At 41.9% G+C, this 20,615-nt stretch overlaps 1 protein-coding gene across 5 annotated transcripts in view; it reads right to left on the reverse strand.

Moving 5' to 3' along the window:
* The window catches only part of LOC146648722 (uncharacterized), a 195,123-nt gene that overhangs the window by 24,332 nt on the left and 150,176 nt on the right, over window positions 1-20,615 (reverse strand). For all 5 annotated transcript variants that reach the window (XM_085389387.1, XM_085389386.1, XM_085389389.1 and 2 more), the window contains 3 exons: window positions 11,547-11,866; window positions 8,788-8,985; window positions 3,119-3,227 (listed from right to left, as the gene is read on the reverse strand). In XM_085389387.1, coding sequence (XP_085245513.1) covers window positions 3,119-3,227; window positions 8,788-8,985; window positions 11,547-11,866 — 627 coding nt within the window. The remainder of the gene's footprint in view (window positions 1-3,118; window positions 3,228-8,787; window positions 8,986-11,546; window positions 11,867-20,615) is intronic.

Raw genomic sequence — 20,615 nt, forward strand, 5'->3', positions numbered from 1 at the left:
ATTTTAATGCTCCAGAAAGAAGAGGGAAAAAAGGAATATAGAATATATATTAGATTAGATAGAACTTTATTAATCCCTCGGGTGGGTTCCTCTGGGAAATAGGTTAAGTAAAAAGAGTGGAAAGGTGAGCATGAAAGGAGTATATATATATATATATTTATTAGGGGTGCAACGATACTCGTATCGCTATTGAACAGTTCGATACAGTGCTTTTGGTTCGGTACGCATATGTATCGAACAATACAAAATTTTTAATTTATTTTATCAACTTTCCTTCTGACGATGCTGTCTGTGTTGAGAGCTCAGTGGATCTGCGTTCGACTACTCCGCCTAGGCTGCACTGTCGAGCGCTGATCCACTAAGCGCAGCGCAAGCTAGCAAGACAGAAGCTAAGCTCGTTGCAACATGGCAAATTGAACCTCCCCCACCCTCATTCATACGGAGCCCCGCAGGGGACATGGGAGAAAAAAAAATTAAGACGGACTCGCAAAACTTTTGCGAGATCTCGCAAAAGTTGAAATCCAACAAAGCTACTTAGTTGTAATATTACTCTTTCTGGGTCACAAAATACACTTTTAAGATATTTTGAGGCGTGAATGTAGTTGTGTAATTGTCAGATACCTGCTCGGTTTACAAGACATCACATATTTGCAAAAGTGCTCTGACGTTTTCGGAGATCTGACACCACTATCTCGAAGCTAACGGGAGGTCGAGACCTACTACAGCTGGGGGGAACACCGCTTTCCCGGCACATCGTGCCTCGACCTCCCGGTTGGCTTCGAGCTGGCGGCCTCCGAAGAATGCAGCTAAAACTTTTGCGAGATCCCGAGTTTGTTTTGCGAGATCTCGCAAAAGTCCGTCTTAATTTTTTTTCTTCTCCCATATCCCCTGCGGAGCTCCGTACATTCAGATCTGGCCTTTGGAACTATTTTGGTCTTCATGTGAAGTATGACCCTGAAGGTAAGCGCGTCATGGACAAAACAGTATGTCGGATGTGCCACACAATGCTCAATTACATGGGTGGGAACTAGTGCATTAGCGCAGTTTGCTCGTTAACGTGTTGACGCTGTCTAGCCCCACGCACTGGGCAATCCGCGGTAGCTCGTTAACGAAGATTTGCCGTGTTGTGGCATTAACGTCATTTCAGATTAACGCTGACAGTACTAGTGGGAACACAACGAATATGACTGCACATTTGCACCAACATCATCCTAGTGCAAAGACAAGTGAAAGCAGACAAAAACAACAAGCACGCATGCTACAAACTTTACCCGAGTTATTTAGACAGCCGTTAGCACATGATTCTCCTTATGGGGACCTGATATGTTTAATATGCTGCTGAGAATATAGCCCAGAAGAAGCGTATAGTATAGCTTTTATTTTGGAAAGAGACATTTCTCTGTAATAAACTCTCTTTTCCAAAGATGAGGGATTTCTCGATCAGATCGATTTATTATTTTATTATTTTGTTGTTTCAGCAACATTAAATTTAAAAACTGTACTTTTGAGTGAAAATATATATTTATAATTTAAATAAATGACAAATTAAAAAGGCATTAACATTTTTTGTATCAAAAAAATATCGAACCGTGACACCAAAGTATCGAACCGAACCATGAATTTTGTGTATTGTTGCACCCCTAATATATATATATATATATATATATATATATATATATATATATAAAAAACACCCTGTTGAATAGGACACTTCTTTTCACATTAAATTATAGTAATGATCCAATAATATGACAGACAACATTAATGACTAACTTGAGCTGAGACTTCAATATTCAGCATCTCATGAGTTATTTGTTTATTCTCAAGTCTGTGGACACCAAATCGAAGCTATAAAGAGAGTGAAGAATAGACATGTACAATCACTGCTGTTGTCACCTCCTGTCTAGCTGATGTTACAGAAAACTGTTAACCGTACTAACACACGGTAAATTTAGAAGTGCTAAATCACGGCTCTGCCATTCTTACCTTGCTGTAGAGTTGTTTTCTTACTTGTTATTTCCGAAAGACAAGAAAACTTGGATGAACTTGTCACATTTTTTTTTGTGTCGTTTGGTTTTGGTTACTTTTAGGATTAGTTTTGATCATTTTAGTTTCTTTTATAGTATTTCAAATATTTATATTTACATGCAATATTTAGGCAAAGTAAAATACATTTAGAATAGATATGATTATACAGACCCGACAACCAAATCAGCTGACTTACAGACTGATCAAATAATCAAAGACTAAAACTAAAAATGTTTTGTCAATATTGTGTTTAATTAAGCTTTGTGAGTGTAGACTATTGTTTATCACTATATTATATGTTTCTATATGATGTAGTTTGAATTTATCACACCTACTTTTAGGTTTTATTGGCAACGATGTGATTATTTAACTGATATGTTCTGCCCATAGATATTTATTTTTCTACAATATTGCAGAGCTGACTGCTTAAAGGCAAAATCAGACAGAAACTCAACAATTTCTGGTGACATGAAGTTTGTTAACTGCATAACATGAGTTTCCAGTAACAGTATGTACAGTTTTTGATAAAGCCACAGTATGTAATACTGCTGTGATGTGACAGAAACATCATGGACTTGGACATAACTGTTGACACTGGGGCAAAAGTCTCAAAGAGTAACGGAGCACTCATGCAGCTAAAATGAAACATAAACCCTACAGCACATAACACCTATTGCTGTGAACTGAGTGACTGAATCATATTGTGTGAGGGTACACACAAAAAGCTCATATCTCCCTTGCTCTGAGAGGTGAGATACTGTTTGTCATGTGCAGACAAAAATACCAGTTGGGCTCTTCAAAAGCCAGCACTTGAATCTGATTAAGTCTAACATATGGTAGCAATTCAGTTAGCCTGTTGATGCAGCCTGGAGCAGCGCCAGTGTGCAATGCAAGTCACTGTTCGAGCTAGAGCAGCGAGTGAAGTTTCCTGTTGCAGAGAATATGTTGAGATACTAATAAAGGTGATCTTATCTTATCTTATCTTATCTTATCTTATCTTATCTTATCTTATTTCATATCATGCAAACCGGTACAGTCAGATATGCTGCAGGTGCAGCAAAGGAACTGATGCTGCACTGTATCCTCGTACCTGCAGTCTTGCCTGCAGCAGTTGCAGAGGAGCCATTCTTACTGGCAGTTGTACGGGGAGCGGGCGTGGCCTTTGGCACAGGTGGACGTTTTTCCCCATTTTCTGGAGTCTGAAGAAAAACCAAAGAAGAGATAAACAGCTGTGTTCCTGAATTTTACGTGTATGACTTTGTGTATGACTGCTGTGTGCATAAGGAGTGTTTTCCAGGCTTTTATAGTGCAGCCAAATGCAAGTAGAAAATGAAAGTGACAAGAGAAAAGAGGAGGCTAACGTTTTAACATTGGGAGATTAAAAAGGACATTTGCGACAGATGGTGGCTGATATCTGGAACCACATGGAACAATCAGGGCTTTTAAAATGATAGTAGGCAAAAGATTTGTATGAAAACGCTCTCAATCAGTGGAAGACCTGTGTCATCCAAGCATGGCCAACAAGAGGACATTATTAATAGCATGACCACAGGATTATACAGTATGTTTAATTTCAGAGTCCATAATCCAGGGATCTTCAACTCCAGTCCTCGAGAGCTACTGTCCTGCAGCTTTTAGATGCATCCCTACTCCAACACAGCTGAATCAGGCTGTGTCCCAATTAAGAGACCGCACGCTTTAAGTACGAGCACTATGCGTACTACGTACGGTGCATACTATAAGTACGAGAAGTGCGGAAGAGAGAGGCCTGTGAAATGGGACGGTCTAGCCTTCGTCACGCTGTTCAGGTTGCCTAGCAACCATGATACTAACCACGAGAAACGTTTCATACAGCTTTGTGTGACAGAAATGAAGGAGAAAAATGTTTTTTTGCTCATTCATTTTTGTCATGACATCACTTTGATTAGTTGAGTATCTGAGGCTGAGACCACAGGACTGTAAAACATGACTGTTGTTGGTCTTCATTTCTGTGCTGAACAGTCATTTTAAGATTAGCTAGTAAATAACAATTAGCTAATGTTGTTCATGAGACTAAAATCATCTCACTGTGGTAATGTAAATATAATATGGCCAATATTATATGTATTGTCAGATTAGTATGATATATATATCTATATATATATCTATATATATATCTATATATATCTATCTATCTATATATATATATATATATATATATATATATATATAAAAAAAAAACACCCAGCACGCCCCTGCGGGCGGTTTATCCTTCAAGCTCGGGTCCTCTACCAGAGGCCTGGGAGCTTGAGGGTCCTGCGCAGTATCTTAGCTGTTCCCAGGACTGCGCTCTTCTGGACAGAGATCTCCGATGTTATTCCCGGGATCTGCTGGAGCCACTCGCCTAGCTTGGGAGTCACCGCACCTAGTGCTCCGATTACCACGGGGACCACCGTTACCTTCACCCTCCACATCCTCTCGAGCTCTTCTCTGAGCCCTTGGTATTTCTCCAGCTTCTCGTGTTCCTTCTTCCTGATATTGCTGTCATTCGGAACCGCTACATCGATCACTACGGCCGTCTTCTTCTGTTTGTCTACCACCACTATGTCCGGTTGGTTAGCCACCACCATTTTGTCCGTCTGTATCTGGAAGTCCCACAGGATCTTAGCTCGGTCATTCTCCACCACCCTTGGGGGCATCTCCCACTTTGACCTTGGGACTTCCAGGTTATACTCGGCACAGATGTTCCTGTACACTATGCCGGCCACTTGGTTATGGCGTTCCATGTATGCCTTGCCTGCTAGCATCTTGCACCCTGCTGTTATGTGCTGGATTGTCTCTGGGGCATCTTTACACAGCCTGCACCTGGGGTCTTGCCTGGTGTGATAGACCCCAGCCTCTATGGATCTTGTACTCAGAGCTTGTTCTTGTGCTGCCATGATTAGTGCCTCTGTGCTGTCTTTCAGTCCAGCTTTGTCCAGCCACTGGTAGGATTTCTGGATATCAGCCACCTCCTCTATCTGCCGGTGGTACATACCGTGCAGGGGCCTGTCCTTCCATGATGGTTCCTCGTCTTCCTCCTCTTTCTTGGGTTTCTGCTGCCTGAGGTATTAACTGAGCACTCGGTCAGTTGGGGCCATCTTCCCAATGTATTCTTGGATGTTCGTTGTCTCATCCTGGACTGTGGTGCTGACACTCACCAGTCCCCGGCCCCCTTCCTTCCGCTTAGCGTACAGCCTCAGGGTGCTGGACTTGGGGTGAAACCCTCCATGCATGGTAAGGAGCTTTCTTGTCTTTAGGGGCTACATGAATAGGATGACGGACCTATGGATTCTTCGATACCCAACATCCACAATGACGGCGAAACAACTAGTAGCTCAGTGTTCCAACATTCGAAAGAAGGGACTGCTCTCACAGCTAGAGATTGACGAGGTACAACACAAATGCCACGGCAAGGAGGAGTCAGGACGCCAGGTCAGGGGGGAGATATCATCACCCCCACCCGAGATTGGGTACATAGCCCCAAGTGCGATAGGAGAAGGATCATTGAGTGCGAGAGGAACTGACCTGAAAAATAGGATAATGGCCAAGCTTGAAACCTGGATCTCCCGTAGCCGGTTACCAAGATTACGTGAAGTACCCTCAGAAGGTCTGCTAGATGATGTTAATGCAGCATTACGGATATATATATATATATATATATATATATATATATATATATAAAATTTTATATTTCCTATCACCTTAAATCTTCAGTCAAAGACAAGTATCTTTGACAGTGTATATACAGATGTGTTATACATAAGAGACAAATATTGTTCTCTTAATATGTTCGCATTATTACATTTAGCTTGCTTACATATATGTGTAAAAAGAAAATGTACAAGCTGTGATAACTGTTTCTGATAGAATGAAGAGTAGACTGATATATGAAATATTCCTTTATTGGGTGAGAAAATCAGACCATGTCATAACTGCTTTAAGTCATACAGAATAGATATCAGAGCCTTAAACAGGCTGACTTCTGCTAAATGGGTCAAACTGGGCAGAAAGTCTACAAACACATAACATCCTTATAGAATATGATGTAACACTATAGATCAACTTACCTCAGAATATATAAAGCATATAAACAGTTACAGCAATATGATGCAACAAACACAGCAGTACTACTAATCCAAAATACTCAAAGCTTCATAGAACTGAAACAAACATTTATTTTAGCTCCATTCTGCTGCTGATACATACTTTAGGTTTCTGAACATTAAACTTGTTGCTGCCTTTCATAGTGTGTAACTTGAAGGCCCTGAGTACTTTCTCCCACACTGAAAACACTGGGATGATAAAATTATTTGAACATTACCTAATAAGACTGATTCAGGACAGACAATTAGTTATGTTAAACTTTCCTAGCAGTCCTTCACAAACAGGGAACAGTCTGTCTATTCTCTCCATCTGTCAGCTGCTGCTGGCTCTTCCTCCTCCTCTTCCTCACACACTGCTGAGTTTGTCCTGGTGGATCATCAGGGGTGCAAAGCCTCACAGATGATGTGCAGCAGTGGGTCCCTCAGTCTGTCCTCACTCTGGACACTTGCAGTTGTCACACATGGAAATCAAATGTGTGATAAGCTGCAGGATTCAAACAAGTGTAACTTATAAACACATGTTCAGACTTTTATTCCACAATCAGAAAGAAAAAGAGAGAGAGTGCAGGACAGACAGACAGGTGACAGTCTCAGGTGTACACACTGCTACAAACAAGAGGATTTAGTGTTTGTGTTATTACGAGTGCTAAACAAGAAGAGTCCCAGATGGTACAGTGGACACACGTGTGACTGCTGTGATTAAAGCATCTTTCTTTCAGCTTAAGGAGTGAACCGTCAGCTCGTTCAAACACACGTTAAAGTCTGTTTGGCTCGACACCACCGAACAGAGGCAGCAATATAACATAGCTAACATTAACAGTGCAGTGAATCCTGCTTGTGCCGTGATATTCAGGACTGCAAACCGAGCAGCATCACTGACTTTCAGCCTGTTGTGTTTGTGGATATATGACTGACTTTAATTAACCATGAAATCATCACATTCTCTGTAAGATTAAGGTCAACTATATATATATATATATATATATATATATATATATATATATATATATATATATATATATATATATATATATATGTTGAAGTAGAGGCTTTAAAACCAAGTTAACGCTGAAAGTACAAACATCACTAATGTCACATAACTTTGCCGACATGTGGCCAACAGTAATGTTTTAATGTTCTTTGTTATTAAACATTCGCACATAAGTAAGTGACATCATATTCAGTACTTACTTTTGACAGTTCACTCTTCTTCTGCCGTCTGCCGTATTTTTCGGTAAAATTATCCACACCCACCGCTGCGCTATGAATTGTGGGATATATGGGACCACGAAGCGTGCACCGGACTGTCGCTACCATTGACTGTAGCTACCCGATCCATACCGGAAACCCGATCGGTTCCCCGCATGCGCAAATCTTAGGTCACTTCCTCTCTTTGCCAACATTGCGACATTCAATATATTTGAATGATACGGTTAGCGCCCAGTTAGCACCTAGTATTTCTCAACAGCTCTGCCTCCTTTTCGACTACGGGGACATTTAAACAATGGATAATCCGTATACAAACAAATGCATGCTTTTCTCCTCAACACAGAGCGTTCCCCGATTGAACAACAGCGCCGTAAAATAAGAAAAATGGCGCCTAATTAATAATACAGACTTTGTAATATGTCACGTGAAGATTCATCAGCCAGATGAAGTGTTCACTGACAATTGACAGTGATAGCGGACATCATCATCACTATTCCAATCAATCCTCTCCACACAGACAAGCATAAACACACTCGACTATCACTAAATCAAATTTAACACACGTTTTGTAATGACGCTAATTCAGTTTACAATAGGGCTCATTCGCTCGGTCAGCAGGGGGCAGTATCCTCGTACACTGAGGAATAAACTGCCATTAAATGAACAGAAGAAGAAGAAGAAAACATCTGCGCATGCGCGGTACGGATCGGGAGTCCTGATCCGTAACTATCTTTTTATTTTTCGTTTTTGTCTACATTATATTGAAATGTTTCATTATTGGAAACATTTTAAGAGATTATTATTCTTAACATCTTAACAGATACTCTGACCCATAACTATCGTAAAATGCTTCAACCGGAAGTAGACACCTTTTGCGCATGCTGGGTATCAATCGGGTTTCCGGTACAGATCGGGTAGTGACACGGACCACGCTTGATATTTGGGGAAATCGACGGCGCATTTGGAGTACACTTTGAATTGGGACAGCCGTCGTCGCGTGGCGGTGACGTAATCGCACTCAAAATGCATACTTCAAGCGTGCGGTCTCTGAATTGGGACATAGCCTCAGATGGCTGAATTACCTCTTCAGTGTGCCGTCAAGGTTGGCAAAGGCCTGGTAACAAGCCATTAATCTGACTCAGGTGTGTTGGAACAAGGATAGATCTAAAAGCTGCAGGACAGTAGCTCTCGAGGACTGGAGTTGGAGGCCCCTGCCATAATCTAATGGGCAGTGGTGGTTACATCGATCTTTCATGTATGGGTGAAATATATATTTTAAAATGTGAAATGGCATGTAAGGATCCTATTTTATAACTCTGAAATACATATCTAGATATTAATGTAGACTGAGAGTCATCCAGTCTTTACCAAATAAAGACATAGCTTGCACTGAAGATATACATGTAACCTTGTGTCTTATACTTACCTTGGCAGCCTTAGCAGAGCTAGTTGCTGTTGGCGGCCGCTTGGCAGCAGTAGGTGTAGTTGCCTTGGGTACAGGGCTTTTTTTATTGGCTGAAGCAGTGGTGGGGGAGGGGCGTTTGGCCGAGTTGGCCTCGCCATTTGTGGAGAGAGTGGATGGGCGTGATTTGGCAGAATCTGGTTTGGTGGAACCTGCATTAGGCTGGTGATTATGAAATTAAAGAAGCCAAAATAATAGTAAAAAAAGGAGGACAGCGCAGAAAAGAAAGGAAGAAAAAGAAAGACAGATAGAAAAAGAAAAAGCTGCAGTGAACTCAGCAATGACTGCAATGACAGCGTGATATAGCAGCCCAGCCAGCAACCATAGATAATCATAAAACAGGCCATAAATTATAAAACCGACTAAGCAATTTATAACCAGCTTAGAAAGGTCATGATTACTAAATAATGAAATTACAGGCCTCAAGTGAGATAAAATGAGCAGTAGCCCACAGCTGCATGTAATATGGAAATTCAATGTCAGACACTGGACAGATTCACAAACACGTCAGCTAGCATGCAGTTAGTGGACAGTGAGTTTCATTTGTGTAAGCTTATAATGTAGAAAGTTGTATGAAAACTCTCTGGCCTCGTGGCTTTAACGTAAACAGTTAGCTTAAATGCTACCTACTGGGAACATGTCAGTATGAAAGCGGTTTATTTGCCAGTTGGTCACTAAAGTTCTTTGGGTTTTTGTCTTTACTCCTAAATTTATACTCATTTACTCCAAAGGTGATAGTCTATTATGTATATAATTCTGTTCTGTATGTATACACTTGTTTCATTAACAGTAAAGCAGCTAAAACCGATTAATGAAACAGGTTCAATAGAGGGGAAACAATGAGACAACCTGAGGCAATACAAATGGTTTTACAGGTCAAGATATTTTTTGTCAAGAACATTTTTTTGTCACTACTAGCCTCAGTGTAACTATTACTAGTATGAGACAATAACTGGACCCTACCAAGGTAGCACAGAGTATCCAACTCCACCAGAATGGCACATCAATACATGCCAGTGCCAGAGGTTTACTGTGTCTAAAGAGCATAGAGGAGATTCCAGGAAACAGGCAGTTACTCTAGGAGAGCTGAAAAGGGTTGGTTCTTAAGCCAACATCAAAACCGGTATTTGATCCTTTGTCTAAGGAGGAATAGGACGAGCACTGCCAGAACTACAAAATGACCCCCAGGAGGCCACAGGTGTGAATGTTTCTGACCAAACAATCAGAAATACACTGGATGGCTCAAGGGCCTGACGTCCTCTAGTGGGCTGTATTACTGTTTGTCCATCCATCTATCCATCTTCTTCCGCTTATCCAGAGCCGGGTCGCAAGGGTAGCAGCCTAAGCAGAGAAGCCCAGACCTCTCTCTCCCCAGCCACCTCCTCCAGCTTGTCCAGGGGAACACCAAGTCCACCAGAGAGATATAATCTCTCAAGCGTGTCCTGGGTCCCAGTGGGTCATACCCAGAACACCTCACCCAGGAGGCATCCTTGTCAGATGCCCGAACCACCTCAACTGGCTCCTTTCGATGTGGAGGAGCAGTGGCTCTACTCTGAGACTCTCCCGGATGGCTGAACTTCTCACCCTATCTCTAAGGGAGAGATATTGCTGTCTGTAATATTCTTCAACATGTTGCTCAACATCAGTTTGGTGGTGGGTCAGTGATGCTCTGGGAAGGCATATCCATGAAGACAGGCACAGACCTCTACAGGCTGGGAAACAGCACCCTGGCAGCCATTAAGTATCTGGATGAAATCCTTGGACCCACTGCTGGTGAAGTGGGTCCTGGGTTCCTCCTGATGGACGACAATGCCAGGTCTCAAGTGGTAAGAGTATGCAAGCAGGAGAATTTATCCTGGAGAATAAAGGATGATTGACCCCAACGCTCACTTAACGTGAATCCAAAAGAACACCTCTGGGACATTAGGTTTCAGTCCCTTCGACACCGCCAGGTTACACCTCAGACTGTCCAGAAGCACAGTGATGCCCTGGTCCTGATCTGGGAGGAGATCCACCAAGATACCATCTCACTGGCAGCATGCACACAAGCACACGGGGGACATGCATACTACTGAGTACCATTTTGAGTTGCAGTGAAATTTCACACACACATATATATATATATATATATATATATATATATATATATATATATATATATATATATATATATATATATATATGTGCATATATATATGTGTGTGTGTGTGTGTGTGTGAAATTGCAACTCAAAATGGTTGTAATTGTGTGTGTGTGTGTGTGTGTGTGTGTGTGTGTGTGTGTGTGTGTGTGTGTGTGTGTGTGTGTGTGTGTGTGTAATGTAGTCCTGTCAATCAGAAAATAAAACAATTATTCCAACTGGCGCACCTCAAACGCTATTCACACCAAGCTTAGGGTTACCACCTATGATGTCATGGGCCTCAGAAGGTAAAATACTGGTGTGACCAAGACTTTAGACAGACACACACAGACCTCCCCTAGCACACACACAAGAGATAAAGGAAATATGTTTCTGTGATTTCTGTGATCAGCTTCTGCAGCATTTGTAAGCAATTGTGTGTCTTGCTCAAGGACACTTCACAGGCTTTCGTTGCAACTGTGGGAGGTCAGACTTGTTATTATCGGGTGACTGCTTTTACCACGATGAATGTGCAGTTTGCGTGCTGGAAATGTGCGTAGATGACACTAATTATTCTCTTTATGCGTGTCTGTATGTGACCCACCTTGCTCTTGCTGTCAGGGCTCGCCAGGGTCTTGCTACCATTCCCTGTGGGAGACTTGGCCGTCCCTTTCACACCCTTCTCCTCCTTCTTCTCATCTTTGTTGGTCTTCTCCGGCTTGTCCACCTTTTCCGCCTTGTTGTTTTTCTCCGCGTTCATCTTCTCTAGCTTTTCCTCGTTTTTGATTATCTTCTCAGACTTCTGGTTCTTGTCTGGGCCGTAGTCCTTCTGCTGTTCTTCCTTCTTGTCAAAGTTGTCAATCTTGTCTGTTTTCCCAGACACGGTGTCTGTCTTCTCCTGCTTGTCTTTGTTGTCAGATTTAACTGCGAAAGAAAGAATGCTGTCATTAGCGTCAGACTATTTTAACAAACCCTGTTGCATAATGAGTAACGGGATGTGACTGGAGACAAAAGAGCCCACATATATAAATTCAAAATTGTAACAAAATTCTAATAAATGTCATCAAATATCAAGATTCTGTTCAACTTACAACATGATTTTGAAAGCTGCTTTGCAGTAAGCAAAAGGGGGATGTACATATTATGTGCAGTCTAGTTCATATTCTCAAAATCTCTATATCTCTAGCTTAAAAACAAAACAAAACAAAAAAAACGCCACTGCACTTTACAGGAAAGGCCAGAGTCATCTTTATTTTCTGAGGCGGCTGAAGTCCTTCAACATCTGTTGGACAATGCTCAGGATTTTCTGTGAGTCTGTTGTGGCCAGAGCTATCCTCTATGCTGTTGCATGCTGGGGCAGCAGGTTGAGGGTCGCAGATGCAAATAAACTGATCCGCAAGGCCAGTAATGTTGTGGGGATGGAGCTGGATTCCCTTAAGGTGGTGTCGGAGAGGCGAATGTTGTCCAAGATAAAGACAATGCAGGATAATACCTCCCACCCACTCCATGACGGGCTGGCTAGTCACAGGAGCACGTTCAGTGACAGACTGAGATTACCAAAAAGCACCACTGAATGACACAGGATATCATTCCTGCCTGTGGCCATCTCCCTGTACAGCTCCTCCATCTAACACACTGTAAACACTGCAATAGTTACATCCTTTTTGCACACACTCTTTTCTACTCAGTAATGTTGCTGTCAACATTCTTGACATTTATTTATAATCACCTCCGTCAATCCTTGATATTTATTATTTAGTGATTTGTATATATTGTTCTATTTCTTAAATTTCTTAAATCTGTAACATATTGTATTGTTAAATAGTCTTGTCTGTTTCTGTTATTGATATTTATACTGGAGCAACTGTAACCCACATAATTTCCTTAGAGATTAATAAAGTATGCTGATTCTGATTCTGATTTAAGATAAGTGCTATCTGAGCAGAAAGCATAAATCCGTTTTAACATTTTACTTTCTACAAGGTTAAATAAAAATCAGCCTCACAAATCAATCATCCAGGCATAATTTAAAACATTCTGTATGTTTTAAACCAGCGGTTCCCAACCTTTTTTGCACCACTGACCGGTTCGTTTATTGTATTTATGGTGGATAAATACAACAAAATAAAACCAGTACTGGTACCAAAAAAAAGATTTATTCATAACACACGGGAAAAGACCCAGAGAAACGGAGTTAACGATAAAAAAAAAAACGATAAAAACCCTGAAAACCATAAACTGAAAATCTCAACTCTCGTGGCCCGGTACCAAATGACTCACAGACGGGTACCGGTCTGTGGCCCGGGCGTTGGGGACCGCTGCTGAAAAAATAAATAAAATAAAAGACAAATGTAGTAATGAGTAAAAGAAACCAAAGCTGACTTATCCACCCATCCCGGATCTTCTCTGAGCTTTTTCTGGCACTAACAATGTGCACTCATTATTTGTTAAATGGCCCTTGTCATATCCGTGTAAGCAAAGGCCATCTGAGGCTATGAAGAAACCATGTCTGTGAAATGATAAAGATTATTCTGTCCTGTGAAATGTGAGAATATACAGTGACATACAAACAGGACCAAGCTTGAGCACAAACTTTAATCCAGTGTGGCACCTAAATGATGACACAGTGCTAATGTTGAAGGTTGTGTTCACCAACAAAACCCATCACATCAAATGATCTTCTGGTTGCAACTGCACTTTTGTTATTTATAGATTTGAATCTCCACATGGAAGGTTTTATGTAGGTCGAGGCAGCAGATGATTCTGGGTCTGGCTGGTAAACAGGCCAGCACCATCTATTTTATTGCACTGCCTTATGTAAGAGCTTGCAATGGTGAGGCTGTATCCTCACAATAATCCATGTCAGAGGGGTCAAACCCTATCCAACCCTGAACCCTTTTTAAGAGTCGATCTGTCATCTTTTTTATGAACTAGATGACTTATATCTCTCTTATGATTCATCTATAATTAGATTTTATTTGTCTTTATTTGTATTGTACTGTTACAAAATATCTAAACCGTTTCTTTTAAGAAACACCATCTATCATTAAATGCTTAATAACTACAAAGTGCAGAGTACTCTAACAGATTGGAGAATAAAACTAAAGCAAACACAAAATGAGGTTCCAGCAGGAAGGTTTTAAAGCTGCATTTGCAAGTGAAATTAATAGGTTGTTAGTCTCGATTTAAAGGTCTCGATGGTGATCTTAATAAATTATTCCACAACAGCAGCGCTCTACCACCAACTGAGTCCTTAATAATCTGGGAGATACTTAAATAGCTTGCGCCCTGTGATCTGAGTTATGGTGGAACATGGAGACCAAAAAAATGATCTTCAACGACGGTGAAAGGAGGGCTGTGTTATGGGCCCCGTTCTTCCGTATCTGGTTAACATCTCTGAGGATGATATGGCAATCACGGAGTGTATTTTTCTAATACATTTTTGTAATCATTCATCAATAGACTATCTTCAGCACCTCTCCCAAGAGTAAAAATCCTCAAATTAAATGTGGCGTGTTTTTCTCACTACGAGAATGACAGAATGACATCATGAAGAACAAAGAGTACAAAAAACACCTGAAGTTTGGCCTACAGGGATACTTCTACAAAAAATTTCCACATTATTTGAAACTTTAAACATGCCACTGTAATAATACTCGTGTTTACATAAATTCCAGTGTTTTTCAGTGTGTGACATGGTTATGAAGAACCTTTGGCGGTAATAACTGATCCACAGAGGAAAAAGGACAATAAAGTGAAAGAAAGAAAGTAAACAGGGATACATGAGGAGAGCAGAGGGGAATATTTAATGAGGTCGATGGGGTTAAGGACACAGCCGGCGGGGCTGAGGGCTGGGAGCAGAAAACGACAGAGGCCTTTTGTTGCCATGAAGACACATCTTATGTAACTGTGACAGTGGAAAGGCCTGGCTGTGCTGTACCCTAATGCCTCCCCCCCTCTTGCCCCCTGTTTACTGTGCGATAACTGCTCTTCCTCCTTTCAACCGATGGCAGCTTGCTGCTGCTGTGCTTTCTCCAACAATCAAGCAGCATCTACAGCTGCCATGAAAAAAGATCCATTTTCTTATGCTGCTCTTAACTGGAGCTGCAAACTAGCCTGCAGTAGAGATCAAATCAGGCACAAGCAGTAATGAGCACGGAAAGTTGCCACATGGATGGCTCACGTGTGCCGGTAAGGTGCCACAGTATGTTCAGCATTCAGTGCTACTGTCCTATTTATCCTGCTGCTTCTCTCTTTACTGGTTGTCTGCCCCAGTGATTTATTTTGTGGTGGTTTATCAAACTGTAAATGAAGTAACTTCCTGCCCTGGAAGGTTAAGCTAATGTTAATGCAAACTCATAACTTGCTGCAGTGGCTTCTTAAAGAGGCCTTCTTTGTTAAATTAATTTTAATGGCCTTGATGGCCGAGATTTATTGCAGAGCTTTGTCTGATTTTGGTGAAAATAAGTCAATATTATCCATTTCATTCAAATAGCAGCAAACAAACTAAAAGGAGAATTTGATGACAGAAGAAATGAGGCATCCTGACGTCTTCAGCTGCAGTGAACAGCAAAGGTCCATAAAATGTGTCTCTTATTCCAAACAATATTACTCAGCGTCTTTTTTAGTCTTTCGATAAAGGCAGAAATCAACACTGAGTGTTATAGAAACTTCTCACAGACAGTGAAATCCAGCCAGTGCAAAAGAATACTGAGTTGGCAGCACACTTCATTAACACGTTCCAGTTTGATCAATTAGATCAAAATCAGTGGAGCAGAGGCACACATACTGTCCTTTTCATGCCACACATTCCTTTTCTGTGGTGCCTGCGTTTAGCCACAATAGAACTTTACTAGTGATAGTTCAGCAATACGAAGCACAAGATTCAGCGACAAGCTTTCTGTGGCTTTAAATAACCTTCTTAAATCCTTCTTCATACAAGCCTAGAGTCTGGTTTGTGATATCCTGGTAACCAAAGTGTGTAGTCCACAACCAGGTGGCAAGTGGTTGTGGGAGGTATAGCATGTGCAACCACACTGGCTTACTTAAAACAAATGCTGGTCACACAGCTGGTGACCAGCACAAGGAGGAGGTGCCAGGCTGTGGCTGCATAATGTTCTTCCACGTGCTACTGAGGCCCCCCTCGTTAAATGAATCAATTGTTGCCAATACATCCTCTTTCTTCAAACTTCAATCATCCAATCCAGTAAACGAAACAATGGCACTGGCAGACAAGCTTGAGTTTTTCATGGGTGCGACCCAAATACTCAACTCTGGTCCTCAACCCATAAAAAGGGGAAACAAACAGGCTTTTCAATGATATAAAATTTAGTGCCTGAAGCATTGTTGCAAGAAATAAACACAAATGTCCTCATTTTTTCGCCTCTATAGACTATGGGCTTCTATGGACAAAACAGATTTCCCCAGAAAAAGTTGATCTGCCTCGCAATTGAAGCCCCAGTCTTCACATGTGAAAAATACATCCGGACACTCATCAACCAATGTGCAAGATCATATCTGTTAGACAGTCATCAAATGAGATGAAACCCAATGATGAAGAAAACCCATTCCCCCTCACTGAATTGTCTTATTACATCTCAAACTAGAGAAGGAGATGACAATTAAAAGAGGCTTAACCTTAGAAATAATGAAAATGAATTACATCCAGAATAAATTTGAATCCCCTTGGAGGAAAATATCCTTTGGCCAGACAGCCTTCACAGTAGGATTAGCCTTGTTTTCGATCCAGCTACTCTTACAAATATATTATTGCCATCGCTATCTTGTCTTTGTAGGTAGTCTTGACTGTATGTAACCTTGCTAAACAGCAAGCTTGGTCTGCTGTCATTGGTGTTGCCATTTGTCTTTTATTTCTCTAGTGAACAGAGGTTGCCCGAGGGTCACTGACCAGTCTCTATGCCTGTGTGACTGAGACCTATTGAACGTTTACCTTTAACTGTTCAGCTGAGTTTACTAGTTATATGTTACTTGAATTATTCCTTAGTGAATGTGAAAAAGGTGGTATATATATATATATATATATATACATATATATATATATATATATATATATATATATATATATATATATATATATAGCCATAGCAGCTGGATTGATTGGTAATTTATTTCAACATGTGAACAATATACAAGTACATTTAGAAAAGAAATAAGAGAGAAAAAAAATACTATACAAATTACATACAAAAAAACATTCTGATTAATTTACATGTTGAAAGGGAGTGGGAAGAAGTATACACTTATTTAATCCCACCCCTGTCCCATAAATTATCAGTGAATATTTAGTCAGCTTCCTTACTGATATAATTTGTAATAAAAATAGTGAACAGATTTCTGATATACTATATACTATAATATCACATCATGAATTTTTTGTTTGTTTGTTTTTAAATAGAGACATTCACTTAATTTAAATATTTTCCTTTTCTTTATAGATCGAGAAGATCATATTTTTATAACTCTTTTTGAACAGTTTTATGTTTGGACATTGCTTTAATTCCATATTCAGTTTGTTCCATAGTTTCACTCCTTGAACAGAAACACAAAAGCCTTTTCTTGTAGTACGTATCTTCATTGTTTTGAAGTTACAAAAACCCCTTAAATTATAACTTCCTTCTTTCAAAAAAAACATACTCTGAATATTACCTGGCAGTTCTTTATTTTTTGCTTTGAATAGAATTTGTGCTGTTTGGAATTTCACTATATCGTCAATTTTCAATATTTCAGACTGCAAAAATAGTGAGTTTGTATGTTCCCTATAACCTGCATTGTGGATGATTCGAATTGCTTTCTTTTGAAGAGTAAAAAGTGAATGTAATGTGGTTTTATAGTTATTGCCCCAGACCTCTGCACAATAGCTTAAGTATGGTGAAACCAGTGAACAGTAGAGAATATGAAGTGATGTTCTGTCGAATACCTGTTTTGCCTTGTTTAGTACTGCAATGCTTCGTGATACTTTGGAATGAATATATCTTACGTGAGCTCTCCAGTTAAGTTTTTCATCTATTATTACCCCCAGAAATTTATTTTCACTGACTCTTTCAATATCAACACCATAGCGTAGTGGTTAGACTACACGCCTTAGGAACAGAGGATCGCAAGTTCAATTCCTGCCTGGGGCGTCTGTATCCAGTAAGGGTCCTAAGGCTAGACCCCCTATGCTAAGCGAGCCTACCGCAGACATGAGCGAGACAGATAAATATGAAGGCATGCCGGCTCGGACGTCGCCCGGATCAACAAGGTCCGCGTCAGGTGTTGAGGAACCAGGGCACCCTGACGAAAAGTGGGCTACTGGAACAAGAAGGCATCGGTGGGCAAGAGACGAAAACAGGGCGTTGTTGGAATGCTACTACGCAAGTAACCCCGGCAGAAGGGGCTACATGAATAGGATGAGGGACCTATGGATTCTTCGATACCCAACATCCACAATGACGGCGAAACAACTAGTAGCTCAGTGTTCCAAAGAAGTTCGAAAGAAGGGACTGCTCTCACAGCTAGAGATTGACGAGGTACAACACAAATGCTACGGCAAGGAGGAGTCAGGACGCCAGGTCAGGGGGGCGATATCATCACCCCCACCCGAGATTGGGTACATAGCCCCAAGTGCGATAGGAGAAGGATCGTTGAGTGCGAGAGGAACTGACCTGAAAAATAGGATCATGGCCAAGCTTGAAACCTGGATCCCCCGTAGCCGGTTACCAAGATTACGTGAAGTACCCTCAGAAGGTCTGCTAGATGATGTTAATGCAGCACTACGGGCAATACCTACAACCACGATTACCGACACTAACAAGCTGATCTACAATACGGCAGCAGTGATCAGTGAGATGCTTGGCTACAAGTTGAACAGCCACAAGGGGCAGTACCCTCCATGGAGAAGGAGGCTAGAGGGCAAGATCAAAGTAGCACGGAGGGAGGTTAGCCAACTAACGGAGTTGCAGAAAGGTGCGACAAATAAGGTGCCTAAGAAATACAGCAAGCTGTCCATACCTGAGGCCTTGGAAACTGCCAAGCAGAGACTCACAGCCTTGGCCAGCCACTTGAGGAGGTACACCAGAGAGATAGAAGGCAGGAGAATAAACCAGCTGTTCTCCACAGAACCAGCAAAGGTGTACTCTCAGTGGCAAGGGAACAATAAGAGGACAGCACCACCAAGGCTGGAGACGGAGCAATACTGGAAGAGCATATGGGAGAAGGATGCAACCCATAACGGCAATGCTCAGTGGCTAGAGGATCTGAGGGCAGACCACAGCGACCTCCCTGAACAGGGTCCAGTAACCATCACAGTGGCAGATATCCAAGAAAGGGTCTCCAGTATGAAGAGTTGGACAGCACCAGGGCCCGACATGGTTCACGCCTACTGGCTGAAGAAGCTGACTGCACTCCACGAGCGTCTGGCAGCACAAATGAACCAGCTGCTAGTTAACGAGAGACACCCGGAATGGCTAACTGAAGGCCGGACGGTCCTGATCCCCAAGGACCCCAAGAAGGGACCGGTCCCCTCCAACTACCGACCAATAACCTGCCTCAGTACTACATGGAAGCTCCTGTCAGGCATCATATCGGCTAAGATGAACAGGCACATGGGTCAATACATGAGCGGGACACAGAAAGGAATTGGCAAGAATACCAGAGGCGCAAAACACCAGCTACTGGTAGACAGAACAATCAGCCGAGACTGCAAGACCAGACTGACCAACCTGTGCACTGCCTGGATTGATTACAAGAAGGCCTATGACTCAATGCCCCACAGCTGGATACTGGAATGCCTAGAATTGTACAAGATCAATGGGACCCTAAGAGCCTTCATCAGGAACTCAATGGGGATGTGGCGTACAACACTAGAGGCCAACTCCAAGCCCATAGCACAAGTCACCATCAAGTGCGGGATCTACCAAGGAGATGCTCTGTCCCCACTGCTGTTCTGCATAGGCCTGAACCCCCTCAGTGAGATCATTAACAAGACTGGCTACGGATACCGACTACGGAACGGAGCAGTTGTCAGCCACCTCCTATACATGGATGACATCAAGCTGTATGCCAAGAGTGAACGAGACATCGATTCACTGATCCACACTACCAGGCTATACAGCAATGACATTGGAATGTCATTCGGACTGGAGAAGTGTAGTCGGATGGTATCAAAGAGAGGGAAGGTAGTCAGAACTGAGGGGATTGAACTACCAGAAGGCAACATTGCAGACATAGAGGACAGTTACAAGTACCTGGGGATCCCGCAGGCAAATGGGAACCATGAAGAGGCCGCTAGAAAGGCTGCAACCACCAAGTACCTGCAGAGGGTCAGGCAAGTCCTGAGGAGTCAGCTGAATGGTAAGAACAAGATCCGGGCCATCAACACGTACGCCCTGCCCGTGATCAGGTACCCTGCTGGGGTAATAGGCTGGCCAAAGGAGGAGATAGAAGCAGCAATATCAGGAAGAAGGAACACGAGAAGCTGGAGAAATACCAAGGGTTCAGAGAAGAGCTCGAGAGGATGTGGAGGGTGAAGGTAACGGTGGTCCCCGTGGTAATCGGAGCACTAGGTGCGGTGACTCCCAAGCTAGGCGAGTGGCTCCAGCAGATCCCGGGAATAACATCGGAGATCTCTGTCCAGAAGAGCGCAGTCCTGGGAACAGCTAAGATACTGCGCAGG

Source organism: Rhamphochromis longiceps, linkage group LG18, assembly GCF_057381845.1.
Source record: "Rhamphochromis longiceps isolate RC_006_pf linkage group LG18, R_longiceps_female_GT1.1, whole genome shotgun sequence".
NCBI lineage: Eukaryota > Metazoa > Chordata > Actinopteri > Cichliformes > Cichlidae > Rhamphochromis > Rhamphochromis longiceps.